This window comes from Eublepharis macularius, chromosome 2 (genome assembly GCF_028583425.1).
Source record: "Eublepharis macularius isolate TG4126 chromosome 2, MPM_Emac_v1.0, whole genome shotgun sequence".
In the NCBI taxonomy this organism is placed as follows: domain Eukaryota; kingdom Metazoa; phylum Chordata; class Lepidosauria; order Squamata; family Eublepharidae; genus Eublepharis; species Eublepharis macularius.
This window is the reverse complement of record NC_072791.1, coordinates 167574463-167593112: the sequence shown is the minus strand read 5'-3', so window position 1 is coordinate 167593112 and position 18650 is coordinate 167574463. Positions and strand designations below refer to the sequence as shown.

The 18650-nt window shown below is 39.7% G+C and overlaps 1 protein-coding gene across 2 annotated transcripts in view; it reads right to left on the bottom strand.

The window, feature by feature from the left end:
• The window catches only part of KALRN (kalirin RhoGEF kinase), a 717152-nt gene that overhangs the window by 26283 nt on the left and 672219 nt on the right, over positions 1 to 18650 (bottom strand). Inside the window, exons 46-50 of one of the 2 annotated variants that reach the window (XM_054971242.1) lie at positions 17859 to 18030; positions 16367 to 16608; positions 14127 to 14374; positions 10603 to 10723; positions 2413 to 2472 (exon numbers count right to left, since the gene is read on the bottom strand). In XM_054971242.1, coding sequence (XP_054827217.1) covers positions 2413 to 2472; positions 10603 to 10723; positions 14127 to 14374; positions 16367 to 16608; positions 17859 to 18030 — 843 coding nt within the window. Of the gene's footprint in view, positions 1 to 2412; positions 2473 to 10602; positions 10724 to 13198; positions 14375 to 16366; positions 16609 to 17858; positions 18031 to 18650 lie in introns of those variants that run through there. The other variant, XM_054971241.1, reaches the window with a different exon arrangement.

Here is an 18650-nt window from a genome sequence, read left to right as displayed (position 1 = left end):
ATTTTAATGGTGTGGACTGTGGAAAGAAATATGAGACAGCTAGGGAAGTATGCCTGAAAAAAATCCATTTTTTTCCAATTTGTATTATAAGAAGGGCATAGATATGGGTATTCAATAATATTGGGATCTTCCAGAACTGTTCCAGGATCTGGGTTTTTCTGAGATTCCAGAATTATTTGAGTTCCATTATTCCCTATGGTGGACTTTTTCAGGGAGAGGGGCTGGAATGGCTGCTTTTCAAACAAAAGACACCAACATTTCAGGGGAGTTAGTGCTGCCTAAATATCCTTCCCAGTTTCAAGCAAATTAGAGCAAGGAGTCCAGTTCTACAGGCCCTTGAACAAGGTTCTCCTAGCCATCCTATCTGCAGAGGTACAGTATGGGAGGAAAAGATAGCCCTGGGAAAGGGCTCTGCCCCCACAAAGGAGAGAGAGAAGGAGAAGCTCTGCTGGGCCTTGCACCTGACCAGGAGCAGCCTCCCCTGAGTTCAATGAGATTTAGGGAGCTGCCTTCTCATTGCTTAGGAAACCACTTAAAGGGACAAAACAGGACTGAGATCCTTAAAATATCAGCCCTAGATATTCCCAAATATTTCTGGAAATATACAGCACCCAGATACTGGTATTCCTGAAAATTCTGCATACCTGAATAGACCTAGAAATGCTGATATTTTTCAGATATCCCTTCTTCTTTAGCAATACTAAAAGATGATTGGGTGGATGCAGGTAGCCACTTAGTGTGTATGCAATCATACAGTAAGATTAGTGTAATACAGTTGGCACTCATTTATTTATTTATATTCTGTAACAGCCTGATAAATGATGAAGAAAGTGTTTTCCCTAACCCGCCCACCCAAGATTTCTAGTTTCATGCAGATGTATGTGAGCATCAGCACAGCACTGGAAACAGCTGAAAGTCAACAAAAAATTGTTTTTGGAGGAAGGCATGCCCCAGCATGAATACACTACATCAGAGGCCACCACTGCAGAATAATAGCTGTCTAGCTGCAAGACAAACAGATCCCCTTTTCATAAGGGCATTGTAGACAGCACGCACATACACATCTGTGTGTAAAAACCCGAGTTAATTTTGCGTAAGGCCTATTGTTGCTGAAGCATTCAAATGTAGCACTTGCATGCCTTTCCCTTGACCTCTGCCAATCAAAAATGATTGCAGCATCTCATTTTATTCCTGGCTCTCTTTTTCTTTGTCCATAAGTCTTGCATGTGGGTAAACAAAGTAGCAAGGCCAACAATCGCAACAATGGCTATTCTATTAAAAGGATGAGAAAATAAACTATAATTACAAGGCACAGGGTACTGTTGTATCAGCATACCATTGTTTAGGCAAATGCAAACAGTAAGGGAGTTGGGAGGTAGGTAGGAATTCATGCCTTACTGTGCATGAAATTTGCCTTTTAAGTTGAAGTTTCACAAGGAAACTGACCTTGCAGTTTTAATGGGCTTTTAATACATAATAAACAGACTCTGAAACTGGCCAGAATTTATAATACCACATTTGCCAACTGTAGGAAGATGCTGCCATTAGTAACATGCTAGCATATTCTTTGCAGGTTTTAGCCTGACATGGCAATATCTATTTTAGCAACTGTTAATCAATACAATAATTGCTATTCAATTGCAGGTACAGTTACACCTTTGGGTGGAAACAATATGGGCAGTAGAGGAATGGAAAGATCAGGATGCAGCTAGCTTAAGACAGAAGTAGATGCAGAAGTAGATGCAGAGCAGCAGGCAACAAATTGAAAGCCTGGTTTTACACATACTCCGAGAGGCCTTCAACTTTTTAGTTTGATTGGCTTCGAGAACAAGTAATATGCATGTTATCTTGTCTTCAGAATGTTTGCAACAGCAGTATACTTCCCAAATAACTTGGTTGGACATACCAGATTTTCACAGCACACTACAAATAGTATGTAGGTGTAGGGAACATACAATACTTGCCCCTCTGATAGTGTATTTATTGTTTACTAGTATTGCCTTACAAATTAGACATCTATGACTTCAAGCTCCTGATCAGTTGGAGCTTATTTAAGATTCTTGAGATGTTAAGAAAACAGATAGCTCATTAAAAAGTAACTGATATGATAGAAACAGTGCTGCTAGATTTTTAGCAATTGTTTAGAAGGCTGTTTTGGTAGATGGTGGTTGGTAGCATCCCATGATGTCCACAAAGATCCCATGCTCCTCAAGAGCAGCTGGAGGTGGGTAGGTAGAAAATGAATATTCCCGAGACTCTGCTCTGTTTATAGTTCTTTAGATACCATTGGCAGCCTTGGGTACATTCTAGCAACTACACAGAACTGTACAGGCCCCATTTATAAACAGGTACAATTGTTTGGGGAAAACAGAATTGGACTGCAAGTCAGGGAGGAAAGAAAGGGTTGTCTACCTCCATGCTAGTGTTTGGGTCAAGGTCATCACATTCTGATTCCTCTGAACTGTTTGTCTCCTTTTTGGCAGCATGGAGAAAAGAGAACAGAATTACAATAAGCAGAGAGGTTAAGCTACAAGAACAGCAGAGCAGTTAAGAGCAACACGGAAATGTGCACTGGAAACAGAAAGGCGCTGCAGGCAAGCAATGTGCTTTTTGGCAAAATAAAAGAGGCAGATGTTTTAAAATCATTCAGCAAAACCAAATATATCAATGGAAGCAGTAGTATGGAAGATAGTGGTTTCATGTAGGTAGCCATGTTAGTCTGTAGAACAGCAGGATTTGAATCCAATAGCACCATAGAGACCAACAAGATTTTCAGCATATTAGCTGTTGAGAGAGAAATTTAGTATCTGAAGAAGGGAGCTTTAACTCTAGAAAGCATATATCCTAAAACCTTGTTAATCTTTAAGGCCCCACTGGACTCAAATTCTGTAGTAGCATGGAAAGCTCCCTGCACCAGTGTTATGCCAACACCCCCCCACACACAATTTGGCAAGGCTCCCATGTCTGCCCTGCACCTGGCTTCATTATTAAAAGTCTCCATAGCAATGTTATACACAGAATGAATCCACAAAGTTGAATATCCAATTCTGGTGCATGCAGCAGATCTGAAAACATATTGAACTAACTTTTTGTCGTAACGGGAAGCACAATTCCAGTGTTTCATTTCTATCATTTTGCAGTTCTGGATTTTAGAACTACAGCTGTTTGATAATTCCATGTAAAGGATTTAAATCTGGTACAAGTTGTAATGGCTCAGACTTCAAACAGCTTGAATTAAGTGTAATTTAAGGTTTGCAAAATAAAGTCTCTGAATTAACTGCAGCAAAGTCCAAATGCCATTTTTGTTTCTGTTTTTGCACTCATGGGCCCCAACTCAGACATATTAGAACAAAGCAGAAAATAACAAACCTACTGCTTCATTCAAGGATGCCGTTCCACTTACTGCAACTCCCCCCCCCCCTTACAATAGTGATCACTTGGAAGGTAGGGAGGGAACACAGCTCCCAGACTTCATCCAGATTTTCCCAACCCCAGAACTCTGATCAGTACTATTAATGCTGACAGAACTGGTCACCAATATGGCAATAGGCATGCAATGCAACTGCAGGCGTACTGAGGTACTACTACTACTACTATTACTACTGACTACGCTTATATACAGATTAGTGCCTCACCCAGAGCGGTGAACAAGTTAGTGTTATCATTATCCCCACAATATAGCTGGGGAGCTGGGGCTGAGAGGAGTGGCTTACCCAAGGCCACCTACTGAGCTCATGGCAGTAGAGGAATTCGAACCAGTAGAGTGCTGATTCGCAGCCAAACTACTTAACCACTGTGCTACAGCAGCTCTGTAGCAGTGCCCCACCGCTCAATAGCAGACTTCTAAGATTCATCCATAAACAAAAATAAGTTTTCCACTTCAGGGTGATCCTTGGTGTATTATGGGGCTCATGTACAATGTCGCAATTCAAGGCATAAGGACAGAATTGATACCATGTAGTTATTAATGAAAATGGGCATGCTTTTGTCCTAAAGGTCAGTTGATTAGTTATGGCAAGGTGATACCTATGTTTTGATTTCATAGTGACAATCAGATACCATGAGCCAAGAGTGCCCCTCCAATAGCTAGAATGCTGGCTAAGTAGTAAAGTAGCTAAGAGAATTCATCTTGATCTGGTATGTAAGAGAAAATAATTATACCATACCTGAACAGGAATTGCAGGATTTCTATTTGGAATGCATTTAACCACACATGAGTTAACTACCCACCATGATTGGCACGCACTCGGTTTAATTAATTTTGCTGTTAGATGTTCAGCAATCTCACTGCCATCCCCTCCTCCCCTTGCCCTGCGCACACTTTCCAAAGGAGGTTCTAGTTGAGATCTTCATATTTGGCAAAATTTATTTTTAAAATTCCATTTAAACATTTTTTTAAAAAAATACATTTTAAAATTCAATAGCATAAAAACATATCAAATTAATATTAATTCTATTACTGTAGTATGCAAATATTTCAAATAATCCATAACCATAGGGCAAAACCATAAAGTACACAAGTCTGAAGCCTACAAGGAATTGAAGAGGGAAAGGCAGATTGTTTAAGGAATCACTCTCACTTTCCACTGTATGATAGGAGCTTAAGAAGGCCAATTGTGCTTAACAGCCATAAATGTATCGTTTCCCCCTGTAGATCAGTGAGCACACTCAATCCACATTTGACCAACTTGGGCAGGGGAAGGGGAATTTTAAAAAATTGTAGTACTGTTTCTGTATACTAAAGACCCCCCCCACACACACACACAACTATGCAAAAACTCCTCTGTCACGGTGATAGGCATGAGACACACATTAAAATATGCATTCTAATATGGTTTTCTGGGGCATCTCGAGTTGTAGGCAAATTCCCTTCATCGTGATTTAAAACCAGAATTAAAAAAACACAAGATTTTCCAAAAATGGAAAATAGCTATTCTTTTATCCCCTCTGAACAAATTCTAAAATTTGCAATCTTTGCAATCTAATGCCCTGAGACTCACAACCACTTCCCTTCATTCAAACCAAACCTGTTAAAAACATTTTAGACCTTGAAGGCCTTTCTAGGAACTTTTCATTCTTCTCTGTTGTCTAGGATGCTGGTACCAAGTACCAGCAATTTGACAAGTCCAGGACAATTACATTTACTTGAAAATGAGATGAAAAATGAGATTCTTAAATAAAGGGGAGGGGGAGATCATCTTCCACTTGGGTATACAGATCTGTTGAGCATGAGAGGTAATTCACTGCACACACGGGAAAACTTTGCAGAAAGCATCCTAACTCATTCACTAGCACAGGGGTGGGCAATTGTTTTGGCTCGGGGGCCACTTTGTGGGAGCGGAGGTTAGCGGAGGGCCGCACCTTTTAAAATGATTGCATTCATTAGTTAACTTTGCATTTCAGAAAAGGTATAAATTGTATCATAAAAATCAATAAATATAAATTAAATAAAATAGTGGTAATTTTATTCAATTTATTTATTGTGCTAATTTCATATCATCTATAGCTGCAAGCACATTTAATTTTAGAAGGAAATCTCGGTTCAAGGCGGATTTTTCTGACTGTCTTGGCGGGCCACAAAAAACTCTGTAGCGGGCCGCATGTGGCCCACGGGCCGCAATTTGCCCACCCCTGCACTAGCAGATAGGACTGGCCGTGAAAGTGTATATAAATACTGCCTTTCAAGCTGCTCTGAATTTCAAGGGGAGAGAGCAGGAGTCTGAGGGATTTGCTGGCTGGCTTTAGAAAGTAACTGGACCTCCTTACCCGGCAAATGCTAAAAAGCCATAGGAACAGTGGGGGTGGATTTGTTCTGCTACTGACCCATGTTTATGGTTCAGAATAGCACTCAACGCGAGCTTTTAGTTCTTCTCCTGTGCTTCAGGCTAGAGATGCCAAGTAGTTCCATTCTATTCCCCCACACCCCGAAAGAGAAGCTCAAAAACCCAGAGGGTTTATAGCAGTTTAGCACCACATTAACTACAGCTGTTAAATTCTGGATAGGGACAGATAAGGCAAGGAGTTAATTTTAAGTGTCCTGCAGGATTGGAGATATAATACTTTCTGTTGGAAAAGCATGACTTGCTAGCCTACAGAAAGCACTGTGAGTATGGTGGAGGGGGGGGGGTAACTGAGTGCTCTTATTTATCTGACACTTTGTCCAGTAGTTCAGCTCTTGGTGGAAGTGGTTAAAAAAGCTAGCCTCTTGCCTTTATAAATTTGAAACAAGGTGATCCAAACAACTTGTGAACAGTTACAATGCAGAGGTGAAAAAAGTGAAATTATTTGTAATCAATATTATTGTAAGGAGGAGTCACTTAGATTCAGGAGTAACTGCTTTTATGTATAACCTTCTCTTTTGTGAGAAAGTCAGTTTACATTCAGGGTTGTCCTCCTTTTGAGTAAATAAAGTACTCAGTGGAAGGAAACTGGGTACATAACATGTCATTATCTGAAAAGGATATATAGGAAAAGACTTCTTATTCAAGATCGCTATAGCCTGCCTATATTATAATATATAGTAATATTACCAAAATCAGTTTGTAATTAAGAACATGCTGTCAAGTTGCAATCAATTGTTTTTACACTGAAAAATTGTATTATTTATATAACACAGTACAGGAATGTTGTAACAGAATGTTAACATTTACCAATTGATTTTTTTTGTGATTTTAATAAATATACATATCTTCAATAAAGGCTTGAAGTGCATCAGATAACTTGGAGGAATTTCTGAGAGACATTTTTATTGCACATTTGGCCTAAGTCTTTTCCATCACTATGCAAGTGACCAGATTCAAAGGATGTTTGGGCTTCTTGTATTTTTAGTTTCATAGGAAACTAGATTTGAGCAGGGATAGCTGATCATACAGGGTAGGACTCCTGCTTCTGAACAGCTGATACCGGTACTCTGACCTCCTGTACAGCGATTAGGGCGAGTAGATGCAAAACATCAATAATAAGATCTTCTGGAGTTAGCACACACACATCAGAGCTGACAAAGAAAAAGTTAGAACCAAGTACTTGCTTATTAAAAATACATGCAAAATTCGCATTAGCAGCATCATTGAGAATACACTTCATTACTAATTATAGCTGCAGTGCAACAAGGCACGCAAGTATAGACATTGGGATACCTAAACGGTATCAGTTCTTATGGAGCAGTGTGATCTGCCCATGGATTTCCTAGTGTGTGTCACAGAAGGAGAAAAACATTTGATCTTAGCCAAAAGGCAAGAAACAAAAAACAGAATGGAAGTAATGGATTCCAAAGCCAGTGAACATGTCCTACTCAAAAGCTGTACCACACTCTTGTTCCAGACTTTCATAAAATCATTTTGATTTTGCTGGCCAAGTGATGAGAATGAAAAATGTGAGAAGACGTACAAGAATAAGTAGCAAGCACAGACTGGCAGAACAGCCTTAGAAGAGGATCATCTCAGCCAAGCCTGTGAGACAGGGGACTAAGTTAGTGCTGGATTCACTAGGAACCCAAAACTTTCTAAATGTATCACAATTTGATTGAATTAGCCTCAGGGAGTTCAGTAGCTTGGTAGCCCCAAGCACTCTGGTGATTTGAGGTCCCAAAGGCCTGATCCAAATGGCTGTTGAAATCATGTGGAGTAAGCTCTAGATTTTTTAAAAAATCTCTTCAACCTGATCTGGGATCTTTGTGTTCAGATCAGTGTCACAAAGCACTACATCGGACTATTTGGGCAGCCATGTTAGTCTGCAGTAGCAGAACAAAATTTTAGTCCAGTAGCACCTTGGAGACCAACATTTTACAGTGACTAAACTTTGTCAGATACTTGGACTTAAAGTCCTGTCACAAAATCAACTGTAGTCAATATTTCACACTCGTTTTGTTCGACGAGGAAAGATCCGTATCAGAATATGCAGTCGAGAATATGGCTGAACTGCCAAACCAATTTGACTACAGGTTGATGCTTTAGCACCAGTAAACATTCTGTAACTACATGCAATAGAACACAGCATGAGCGTTCACATGAACTGTAACAGCAGAATACTTAGTAACTTCTCTTGTCAAGACCGTTTCTTGAAACAGTTATGTTGGTAAGCTGGTGAAACAGGGTTGCAGGAAAAGGTGCAGGGTGTGCCTCTATGTCAAAGCTTTCCCCCCCCCCTCACATCTTTCAGCCTCCAGTGTTCAAAATGTTGACTCTTTATCAGTCAGACTAATACATATTTATGACACACCCATAACATTTCTGTTTAACTACAGTATGTAACATATGGCATTGTTTTACTGAAAATAGACAGCTTTTCTATAGGATTGTTTTAGTGCGTCCTAATGAAGGATTGTGCAACTTCCAGCAAACTTTGAAAGACACTTGCCAAGCAGATTATAGTATCCAGGGAAAATGTTAGCAGTCAGACTTGCCCCCACAATATTAGACGACTTAGGAATGTAGTTGTGCCATAAGCCCCTTCTCTGACTATGCTTCAAGCATTAAAACTACTGCCCAAGCAGGCAGAAACATGGAAGCAAGATCCCAGCTGGGAGATGGAACATACAAGCATGGAGAATGATAGGTGAGGCTAGCTCACCCCCTCCCACACCCAGGAGGCTTGCTAAGGTTCCTGATACAATAGGGCATTCCCAGAGTTCCTGAATTAATCACCGCAACACACCCTATCGATCTCCCCTTAACCACTTTCCTATTCTTAGGCGATTCAGGAAGCTGATAGCCTTACCCCATCCACTCCGCTGATCGTCAATCATTATTGATAACTCTAGCTCTGCCTGGGAAGACCTTATCAAACCCTCCTAGTTTATTGTCATACCCCAGAGATGGTTTGCCAGTTCATTGTCCCACTTTGGAGACAGTCGCCAGCTCTTTTTCTCACCCCAGAGACAATTTCTCAATCCTTTGTCCCACCCTGGGAACATCCATTAAGTCTTTGTTTTTGGGGCAGAAGATACAATCTTGCCCGTGGGTAGGATCCACAGTATAATTGGACTGCCCCTCTGTCACAGCATGTGTGCATGCTCTTGGATCCAGCATCCACCATCGAACCTCCGAGCTCTTCCGCCTTGATGTGCTGGTCGTGCAACACTTTCTCTCCCGGATGCCCTCTTTTGAATAGTAAATATCACCCAATCCCTTACTCTCCAACTTTTACCACTCTTTCCAGTTAGTTCTGAGTGCATGTTGTATGTATTTTGTGTGCTGTTGATCTTTGTTATTTTCAGTAAAAATCCTCTTTTTATTTGAAACCATCTGTTGATTGAAAGAGTTCTCTAGCTGGGACAATCCTCATATACACAAGTTACCCCTTCCTCCCTGCACACTAATTCCCCCAACTCGCAAGGAGACCTTCCCATTAGGTAACAAAAAGAGGGGTGGAATGCCTTATAGGATGTGTAATAAAAAACTAGACTCATTGCTTACCATAGCCTAACTAGCTGGCTTAAGCCAAGTGAACCCAGATACAGTTCCCCACGTAATAGGAATCTGTGATCTTCTGCATTTCATTGCTGTTTTGAAGATTATCAAGATGAAAATCTTTAAGATACTTTACCCATTAGCCAGAATCCTTAAAATGATGAGGATGTCCCTCACCAATCATTCCCTGAAACCAAATGGTCCATTGATCAATGGCAAAGGAAAGGAACAGATTGAATTTTCCTTACCTGTAATGAGAGACCTGACATCTATTTTGCTGTTCCCTATATACTAGACATAATTGCAGGAGCAGATGAGAGAACAAAGACATTCCACTAGCATCCTTACAGAACCAAAGGCTGTGCCCCAGAAACATCCCCAAGAACAGGCTTTGAATAGTTTAAAACCTACATAGTAGAGATGAGCACTACTTATTATGGTTGCCCTGGGAACTCTATTCTTATACCTTGAGTACCATCATAAGACAATGATTAAACCCTCACAAGGATTCCAATAATAAGACACGGAAAGATTAATCAAGTCAGTATTAAATTTATGAATAAAAGCAACAGCTCTGCCTTTGGCCCTGGGAAGCCATTATGATAAGCTTGAGCAAATTAACATGAGGAAAAGTTGTCATAAATGGCCAAGGCAACTTATGGGATCATTTGTTGGTAATAGATTAGGAACCCTAACAGCTGTAACTGTTTGTTTGTTTGTTTTTAAATTCTATGCCACTTCTCCAGAGAACATGCTCAATGCATCTTACAAAGTAAAAAACAAAATTCCATAAAAGTGGTTAACTTTTACTGAAGATCTTTTCTTAATTGAGCTGGCATGTCTTGCTCCGTTCAAGGCAAAGTTGTGTCCAATTCTTGTTTATTTTTTGGTTATACATACGATGTTTGATGTAGCATTAAAACTTCTGAAACCCCCCCCCCCTCCCCACGAAGACACACACTGCTTACTTACATTTTGGTTGCCAGCGGTGAAGAGGGAAAAGCTGTGTTGTATCTTGCATGCAAAAATTCAGCCAAAATGGCTACTACTACCAAAAAATAACACAAATTAAAAATAAAAGCCAAAAGGAAAAAAAAAAGCCAGATGTCAACCCCTATCCTTAGAAAGGATGTTGCAAGGGGAGTGAGGATGAGAAGCAGGAAGGCAGCACATGGCTTCTGATGGCCTTACTCACTTTAACAGAGACTTTGTTGCCCAGAATATCCATGGGTTTACGTAGGCCATTGGCTTCTGTTTTGCCACTTTCCTTTTCCGCCCGCTTTCTCATGCGCAGGGTATGCCATGAACATGACTTCCTGTTGTACCAAAAAATGCACCAATCAAATGGCATATCTTAGTAGGAAGAGGAAGGGATGTGGAAAGGCTATCAGCACAGTTGTTCTTGACACTTGCAGCTTCCTCCCAGGAGGAGGAAGCCAGTCTATTGAGGTATAAACATTCAAGTCAGAATTTCAATCTATGCTAGAATTGATGGTTTGTAACTCCTGCCATTTGAAAAAGGCATTTTCTTTAAAGGATGACTGCAGATCTGCAAGTGAAAGCACATAGCATAAAATACGAACAAAATTTGCAACATGCAAGCCTTTAAGGGTAGGTGAAAAAATACTTCCAGTTAAAGCAGTGAAAATAATGCAAAATTAGATAGGAACCATGTGCCAGTTTGACAGAGGAAAACCAGAGGTGTATGTATTCCAGAGTCCTAGGAGTGGTCTCAAAATAAATCAAAGTTTAAATAACCACCATTTTATTAGATTGAGATAAGTAGTTTCCTGGAAAGACAAGTTTTGCTATATCTCTTGGGCCAACACACTCCTGCTATTTTGAACCTGCTCATGTTTCAAGAGCCTAGCTGTACCACTCTGTTAGCAAATCTAGACTTAGCAAATCAAAGCAAAAATGTATTTAAGATCATTTAATCCATACTAGGGATGCCTAGTATTCTTCTGCTATTTCATTTTATTTCATAATAGAAACTTGGATCTCTCTCCAGACTTTATGTATATTTTAGGTGTGCTGAACTGAATGAGAATGAAATCTTCAGAAATGAAAGTAGAACTGCTACATCTGTGTTCAAGAATCTTGTACTTGTGGTGATTGTTCTGCTTGCTGCAAGTCCCGTGCTTGATTCCAGTTCCAGCTATGGAATCCCTGACACATTTAACAAAGGAATGGCAGCATCTCACATTACAACTGCTCGAGGGAACGGATGCAACATCAGTACTTCCTGTAGCAAATAGCCTACAAGTCCAAACAGAATGCTTTAAACACTGATATACATGAGTCTGGGAACTCTAATCAGGACTCTTCATTTACATGGTTGCTGCAGGAAACACTAGTGAATCCTACTATAACCATAATAAGTAGATCTGCTCAAATTAGCAATCTGGATATTCTGTAGTAGAAATTTTCAGAAAGTGTATTACCTAATTAGGACTCATCTGATTAACTGATTTAAAATGAACTACGCTCAGCAATAATTTATGCACTACCATGGAGCTGCAGGAGAAGTCCCATAGACTTCTCTATGGGAGAAGTCTTCCCATAGACTTTTGCAGAACAAAACATATTGCTAGTAGATGAAAATATTTGGTGGCAGCACTTGAACTTGTACTTCTTCTGCAGTTCTCAAAAGAAGTTACTCCAAGGGTATACATAGACTTCAACATAATATCCAAACAAGTATGAAGATACACGAGAGGGATAAGAATATTAAAAAAAATATTACCTGTGGAATCAAACTGATGTCAGTTCCTTATTAGTGTATAAAAAAAGAAATGGAGGGATTCCCACTCTATATTCAGATAAGCCACTGATAATTTAGAAAATATAAAAGGTCCACACACAAATCCTGAAACTGCTTGCAACCATGCTCAAAAGTAGAGTGAGCCCAGTGACATTAAATCTTACAACTGGAAGTAGTGTACTGATAGTTTCAAATATGAAAGATAATGCAAGGGTTTAAATTTTTCTGTTGGACTAAAGCATCACTGCCATGATGTTTGATGCAGCCCTCAGCACACAAAAAAATGAATGCATTTCCCTACAGATCTTGTGTTACCAAGGCTATCCCCTTATCAGATGAGAGCCATTTCTCAGTAAATTCCCAATCACATGAAATTAAGCATGCGAGTTCCGTCAGTGCAGTTTTTGCCATTCCTGAATGTTTGCAGATACATATAAGGCCCAACTACCTCAATCTTTGACACCCTTTTAGCTCTCAATAACTTCATATTGCTTCATTGGCCTGGTGATGGCTTTGTGTTGGTCAGTTTCAACTTCGAATGGATTCTGCTTTAAACTCTTAGGACCACTGCAGATACTTGCTAACTTGGGTGAAAAGATCTGGCGGTGAACTTGCAAGCTCAAACACATCTTCCCTTTAAATGCACCCCCCACCCCCACCCCTAGAGACTTTGACTTTGGTTTAGTATTGTACCTACTCTGACACAAAATGATTTTAAATACTAAGGAGGACTCTTTCTTAAACCAGATTTTGTAAAACTTGCTTCAAACCTTGATCGGCATTAACCAGGGCTAGTATGAAACACATATGAAACCATCAATAAGGCTGATGGAGGAAAGGGGCGTGGAATTCATGCTGAAGATGGAGGAGCAGGTGGAAATCTGAAAACTGTTCCTTCTCCCCAGAACATGGATAAGGGATTGGCAGCGTTTTGTCTGCAATAAGCTTTATTAAGTTTGTTGCCAACTTGGAAATATTGTTCAACCTAGTGAGTCAGCATTTAATTGTCAGGACTTCACTCACCTATATAAATATACATATATATATAAAAAAACAACAGATTTTACCAAAAAGGATTGCACCTTCTGTATTTAATATCAAAACATTCTTGCATTAGTTATTTCAAACTGACAAATTTCAAAAAAGGGGGAAGTATTCACATTTGATAAATAATCAACAAAACATTTTAAGAAAAAGCAAAACCAAAGAGGGTCAAAAACTGGTCCTTATTAACCTTGTTAAAACATGCTCATGGTGAAAATTTATTTTACATATTTAAAATAGTACATTTAAAATTAGTTACATTACAGGTACAATGATGAACATTGCGACTCTCCATAATATTGCACAACCTGACTTCAAATATGGGATTATTTAAATAGTGCAAAATACTTTACAGGAATGTACTCCAAAGGGGATTTTTCAAACCATTTTCTTTTTACAAAATATTACGTGAACAGAAGAAAAATTCAAAATAAAAATGTTACAAGATGTACAAGAAATTGCCATAGACAACATAAAATTTCTCTTCCTTGAGAAGCAGGACTCAATCGAATACAAGGCCTGTTGTGTGTTTTTTTTGCTCTGTGCCATTATAAACCAACATATATATATATATGTATAAGCAAATTAAACACAAGATAAATAGAAGTCCAGTCCAATCATGTCCATAATTAGGAGAGGATGGAGAAACATAAAATATGTCTATTAAACTGTCTATGGATTTTAATTCTTTACAAACTATAAGAAAAAAACAAACAAAAAAGAAGTCAACAAAAACCCAGCTATCGCAACATGGATGCCCCATGCTGTGTATCAAGCAAGTTTGTTCCAACGGCACTGCAGATTAAAAAAAAGAAAAGAAAAGAAAGAAAGCAGGAAAATCCTACCATTTGGATTTTACTTTTCCTCAAAAATCCACATACTGCTCCCAGGGAATCCAACACAGCACTTACTTTATGCTTCCGTCGCTATTATCTGTAGTTGATTTAGTGAGGGGAGCCAAGATATTCCCTGGGATCCATCCTTCTGCTGCTGGTGAATGGTCATTGGCAGGCTGATACACAAGGAACATGTTCTGCTGGTTAATGGCAAGTACTTGGACCACCTCACCCTGGTTGACACAGATTTCATTCTCCTTCAGTGCATAATAATCTTTGATGACCACCATGGAAGAGGTCCCATTGCACCCACCCGCGTCATTCTGAGAAGGAGACACAGAAGGCAACAATGAAAAAGTAGCACTGAAAAACTGCACCATCCTCTTTCTGTGTAATTTATTAAGTGTCTCAAGCAAGGGTATATATTCAGATATTATCAAGCAGAAAGTAAACCTGAAATTCTTGATTTTGGTTCAGCTCAGATATCCAAAATGAAGATGAATGAAATTCCTCTCCACACCCCATAATTCCATTACCAACATGACCTTTACCATAAGATGTGCTAGATTCATGGGCTCATTTAGCTTTTCCTAAGGAATGGAGGCAAGGTGCTATTAAGTTAAAGGGACATCAAACAGGCACTTTGATACTAAGTTAGCCTTTTAATTCTGACTCATGCCCTAGGAAAGCGTATCTCTTCTCAGGAAGCGGAGGACATAAAACAGGCCTGAGCATTGGCATTCGTTGTCACTGTCATCTGGTGATGGAGAAACAGATGTTTGTCTAGCCTTTTGGTCCCATGATAAAAACCCAGACTCTGTTGGTATAGTGCTAGCAGGCTTGCCCCTCTCCTAATATGCTGAAGAAGAGGAACGTGATACATTAAGAAAAAGTTCTGTTGCTTGCGCTTACTACTTTAGGATGCTACTCTGTTAGAAGGAGCTTGCAACTGAAGTACAAGCTTGGGGAAAGGAATATTCTTAGGCTAACTTTTAAGGATTGTTTTGAATCAGGAAAGGGGGCTTTTCAAAAGGGAAGGAAGATGGTCAGGCGATTCAAATGCATCAGGTCACATAACGGGTTTTGCATTACGAAGTGAAACACTTGTATTTTATAGTTAGCATTAAGAAAAGAATAATCAAGGAAAAGGAAAAGAGGGAAGTATCTTGCCTTAGACTGAAGGATGTTCTGTTGAAGAGCTACTTGAGTTGGGAAAAGGCTCTTTAGGCTGGAGGAAGGCTCTGAGCTTCACTTAGTAGGTAGAATATAGGTCATTGTCAAACTTTTTGCATTTTATTATTTTCAATTTTGAAAATGCTGGGACTGAATTTTCATAATTGTACTTATAATGAAAGGGGGGTTGAGAGATCCATTAAGCTGCCTCATTGGCCAATGAGGATAAGACTGTACCCTATTCCAATTTACAACAAAGCAACATGATCGCAGTTTGGCACTGTAAATACTAGCAAGTAGGTGTGTGTTAGACAGCTGAGCAAATCCAGGAGGATGGATATGGTCACAACACATGCATCCATCCAGTCACCCATTCACCTAAAACACACATTTAGCACTTCAGACAAATTCTGCCCGGCAAAACTCAGAGACTTGCCTTGTATTCTACCATATGTTCTGATAAAAAGGTGCTTCAAATTTGTCTGTGTTTTATTGCTGCGAGACATTCTGTACCAGATTATAATCAGAATGGGGGGAAACCAGAGAAAGCTATGGCCAAGGATGAAAAAGAGAAGGGAATTTTCAGGAAATAATGCAATCAAGTAAGTATGTAGAATTCAACTAGGTGAAAACCAAAGCCAATTACAACTGACACACACAAGGAAACTTATTTTAAGCAGATATGGTTTGCAGGGCCTTGTTGGCAATATTTGAAGTTGATCAAAGCCTGTTCCAGGGTATCAAGGACACTCTATATAATACATGCAAATGTATGCAATCAAATCAGAGAATTTACTAAGATAAACATGGATCTGGAAGTCCACAAAGAAAAAGTAGCTCAGGAAGGGGGCTTGAGTGGAAAATGTTGAATGTTTCATCCCCATCCCTCTTGAGTCACCTGCTCAGAGCCATAAGCTTCTTTCTCTCCCTCTCCTGCATGCACACACACATGCACTTTATTCTGCACATCTGCCACTCATTTTACGAGAGAAAATGGAAGCCTGGGAGAGCTGAGACTCTTTTATGCTTGCATTGTTTCCATAATTTTGTCACAGGACTGATTAGTGTGTAGCCAGATTGAAAATGATAGAGATTACTGTGCAGAGCAATGAACAGAGGCCTCCACTGAGAAAGATACGTACCTTGCTTTGTTCATACTTGTCCCCTGGCTGGTGCTGCTCATGCCCTGTGCTGCCATTGGAGGTAGATATCTTCAGAGGTGGCAGAGACGGGTTACGCACGGTAGCCTTCAAAGGTTTATCAGCCCCTACGGGTCCTGAGGAATAGGGCCTGGTGATGGGCTGAGGTACCCTGCTGGTCTGGGGTCTCATTACTGCAGAAGTGCTGCTTTCTTTGCGCTGATACTCTATAGGTGACTGTAGTGCTACAGCAGAACACGAGGTGTTAGTATAGACCTCTTCATTCACAATACCACAGTGCTTCACACACAAGGCATCAGACTTACCTGATTTCAAACAAACAGCATTATGCTAGCATACACTCTTAGAATATGACAACTAAAAAATACAAGATGCTATTAAGATCAGGAAACATTAAAAGTTCCTCCCTGTAAGTAAGGGGAAGAAGCATTAGTGAGGGCACGCTGAGCAAGGAGAGTGCAATGTCCAGCCCTGCAACACGGGATCCTTCAGGGTTCATGGATACCAATTTCATCCTTTCAACGGAGATGATGGAAGCATTTGACAGTGCCCAGATCAGAAGCCCCCCCCTCCTGCTTTAGCAATAAGTAGTTTTGCTGTTTGATTTGGAACAGCAGCTAATCCTAGACATTAAAAAAACCCACTGCAACTGCCTAAGTATTGGGAGAAACATTTATCAAGTAGCAATGTATCACACTGTTCATGAAGCTTCCTTTAAGGACAACACTGATGGATTAGCTTACTAAGCAATTATATGCAAGTCATCCCTTGGCAAATGTCTACAATCATCCACTGCTTCAGTCTACTTAACTTCACAGAGAAGTTGCAAAGATCAACTCTCTCTCTCTCTCTCTCTCATACTCATCTTCAACTTTTTGGAGGGAGACTGGATAGAACTCCAAAAAGTCATTGGAAGTCCTTCTCTCCCATTTCAAAGGCTATCATATTCTAGTAAGAGACTTCACAAGGGCCTTGAAATCAAGGCTGGCTCTGTGGGACATGCCAAGTAGTTAACTGAATGTAGCTCAAAGATGGGTTTACATGAGCTCTTCAAAAATGTAAGACTCTGCCTCAATTCAGGAATCTTTTCAGATATTTTAATTGCTTTGGTTTTTTAGCAAAGCAGTTTTAGAAGAAGAGTTTTTCATAGTAAATACTAGCAAAAAGTTAGTACTGGCTAAACAGATTTATTTTATACAGTGGCAGTGGGTTCATTCACAGGTTTCTCCAACAAAAATAGAGACCACATTCTGGAATATTTAGCTGGGTAACTTAAAAACCAAAAGTAAGTATTTTTGTTTAGATTTTATTCTTAAAACAAATTATCATTCAGTCTACATCTAGCAACTCCTCCTCCTATGTTCCCTGTAAAGAGAAGCTAGCAATAGGTCAGTGTGTGAGCCAGACATGGGGAAGGAAGAGATTTTACCCATCAAGCACTTTGGCTTTACAACTACAGAAGTAAAGTGCCTACCATTTAAGAAGTCCCTTTGTGTGTCCAATACTTGACTGATGTCCTGCACCCAAGCTTGCTGGATTTCAGGATTGGCTGCCTGCAGGATGAGTCTTTCTGATGTTTCCCGGCTCATCAGAGCAAATTTGCAAGGATCATTCTCCACATTCTCCTCAAGAATTAGGTAAGTCATCTGAAAACAGCCAGAAAAAGCTCAGAGCCATGTCTCAATAGCAAATTAAGAGGAAAGAGTCATGCTTAGATTACTGGTAAAGGAGCAAAACCAAAAATAGCCTTGTCGAGGCAGTCCGAAATAAAAACAGCTGTAAGTTGGCTTTTCTAGATAAGGAATTATGCAGGAGTAACATCCCAAGAAGTCAAAGAAGACTTGGCTTTCAGCATTGTTCTTTATATGCTATGAAATATCTTATCTCTGAATTATTGCTTTCTTTAAAAGGCATGCTGTTATGATCAACACTGCTGGTAATCAGCAAAATCCAGCTACCGTTCAAGAAATTATTGCAAAAGAGAAAATTACTTTGCTAGCATCGTGCAAATAAATATGACAATCGGCAAAACATTCCCTAAGAACAAGTACTGGGAAATTATCAGTTCCACTGATGTCCGAAAACAAAAACCTTAGAGTATATAGAGGAATTTTCCACAAATAATTTTTCTGGTTGGCATTCCCACACTAGCCTCTGCTACTCCATTCTGGGTCAGCATCGAGGACCTAGATTGTTGGCTTGTTGAGCTTTGCAAAGTGATCCGAGCCATGTTGCTTCACATAAGCTGCTTGCCATGTAGAGTTGC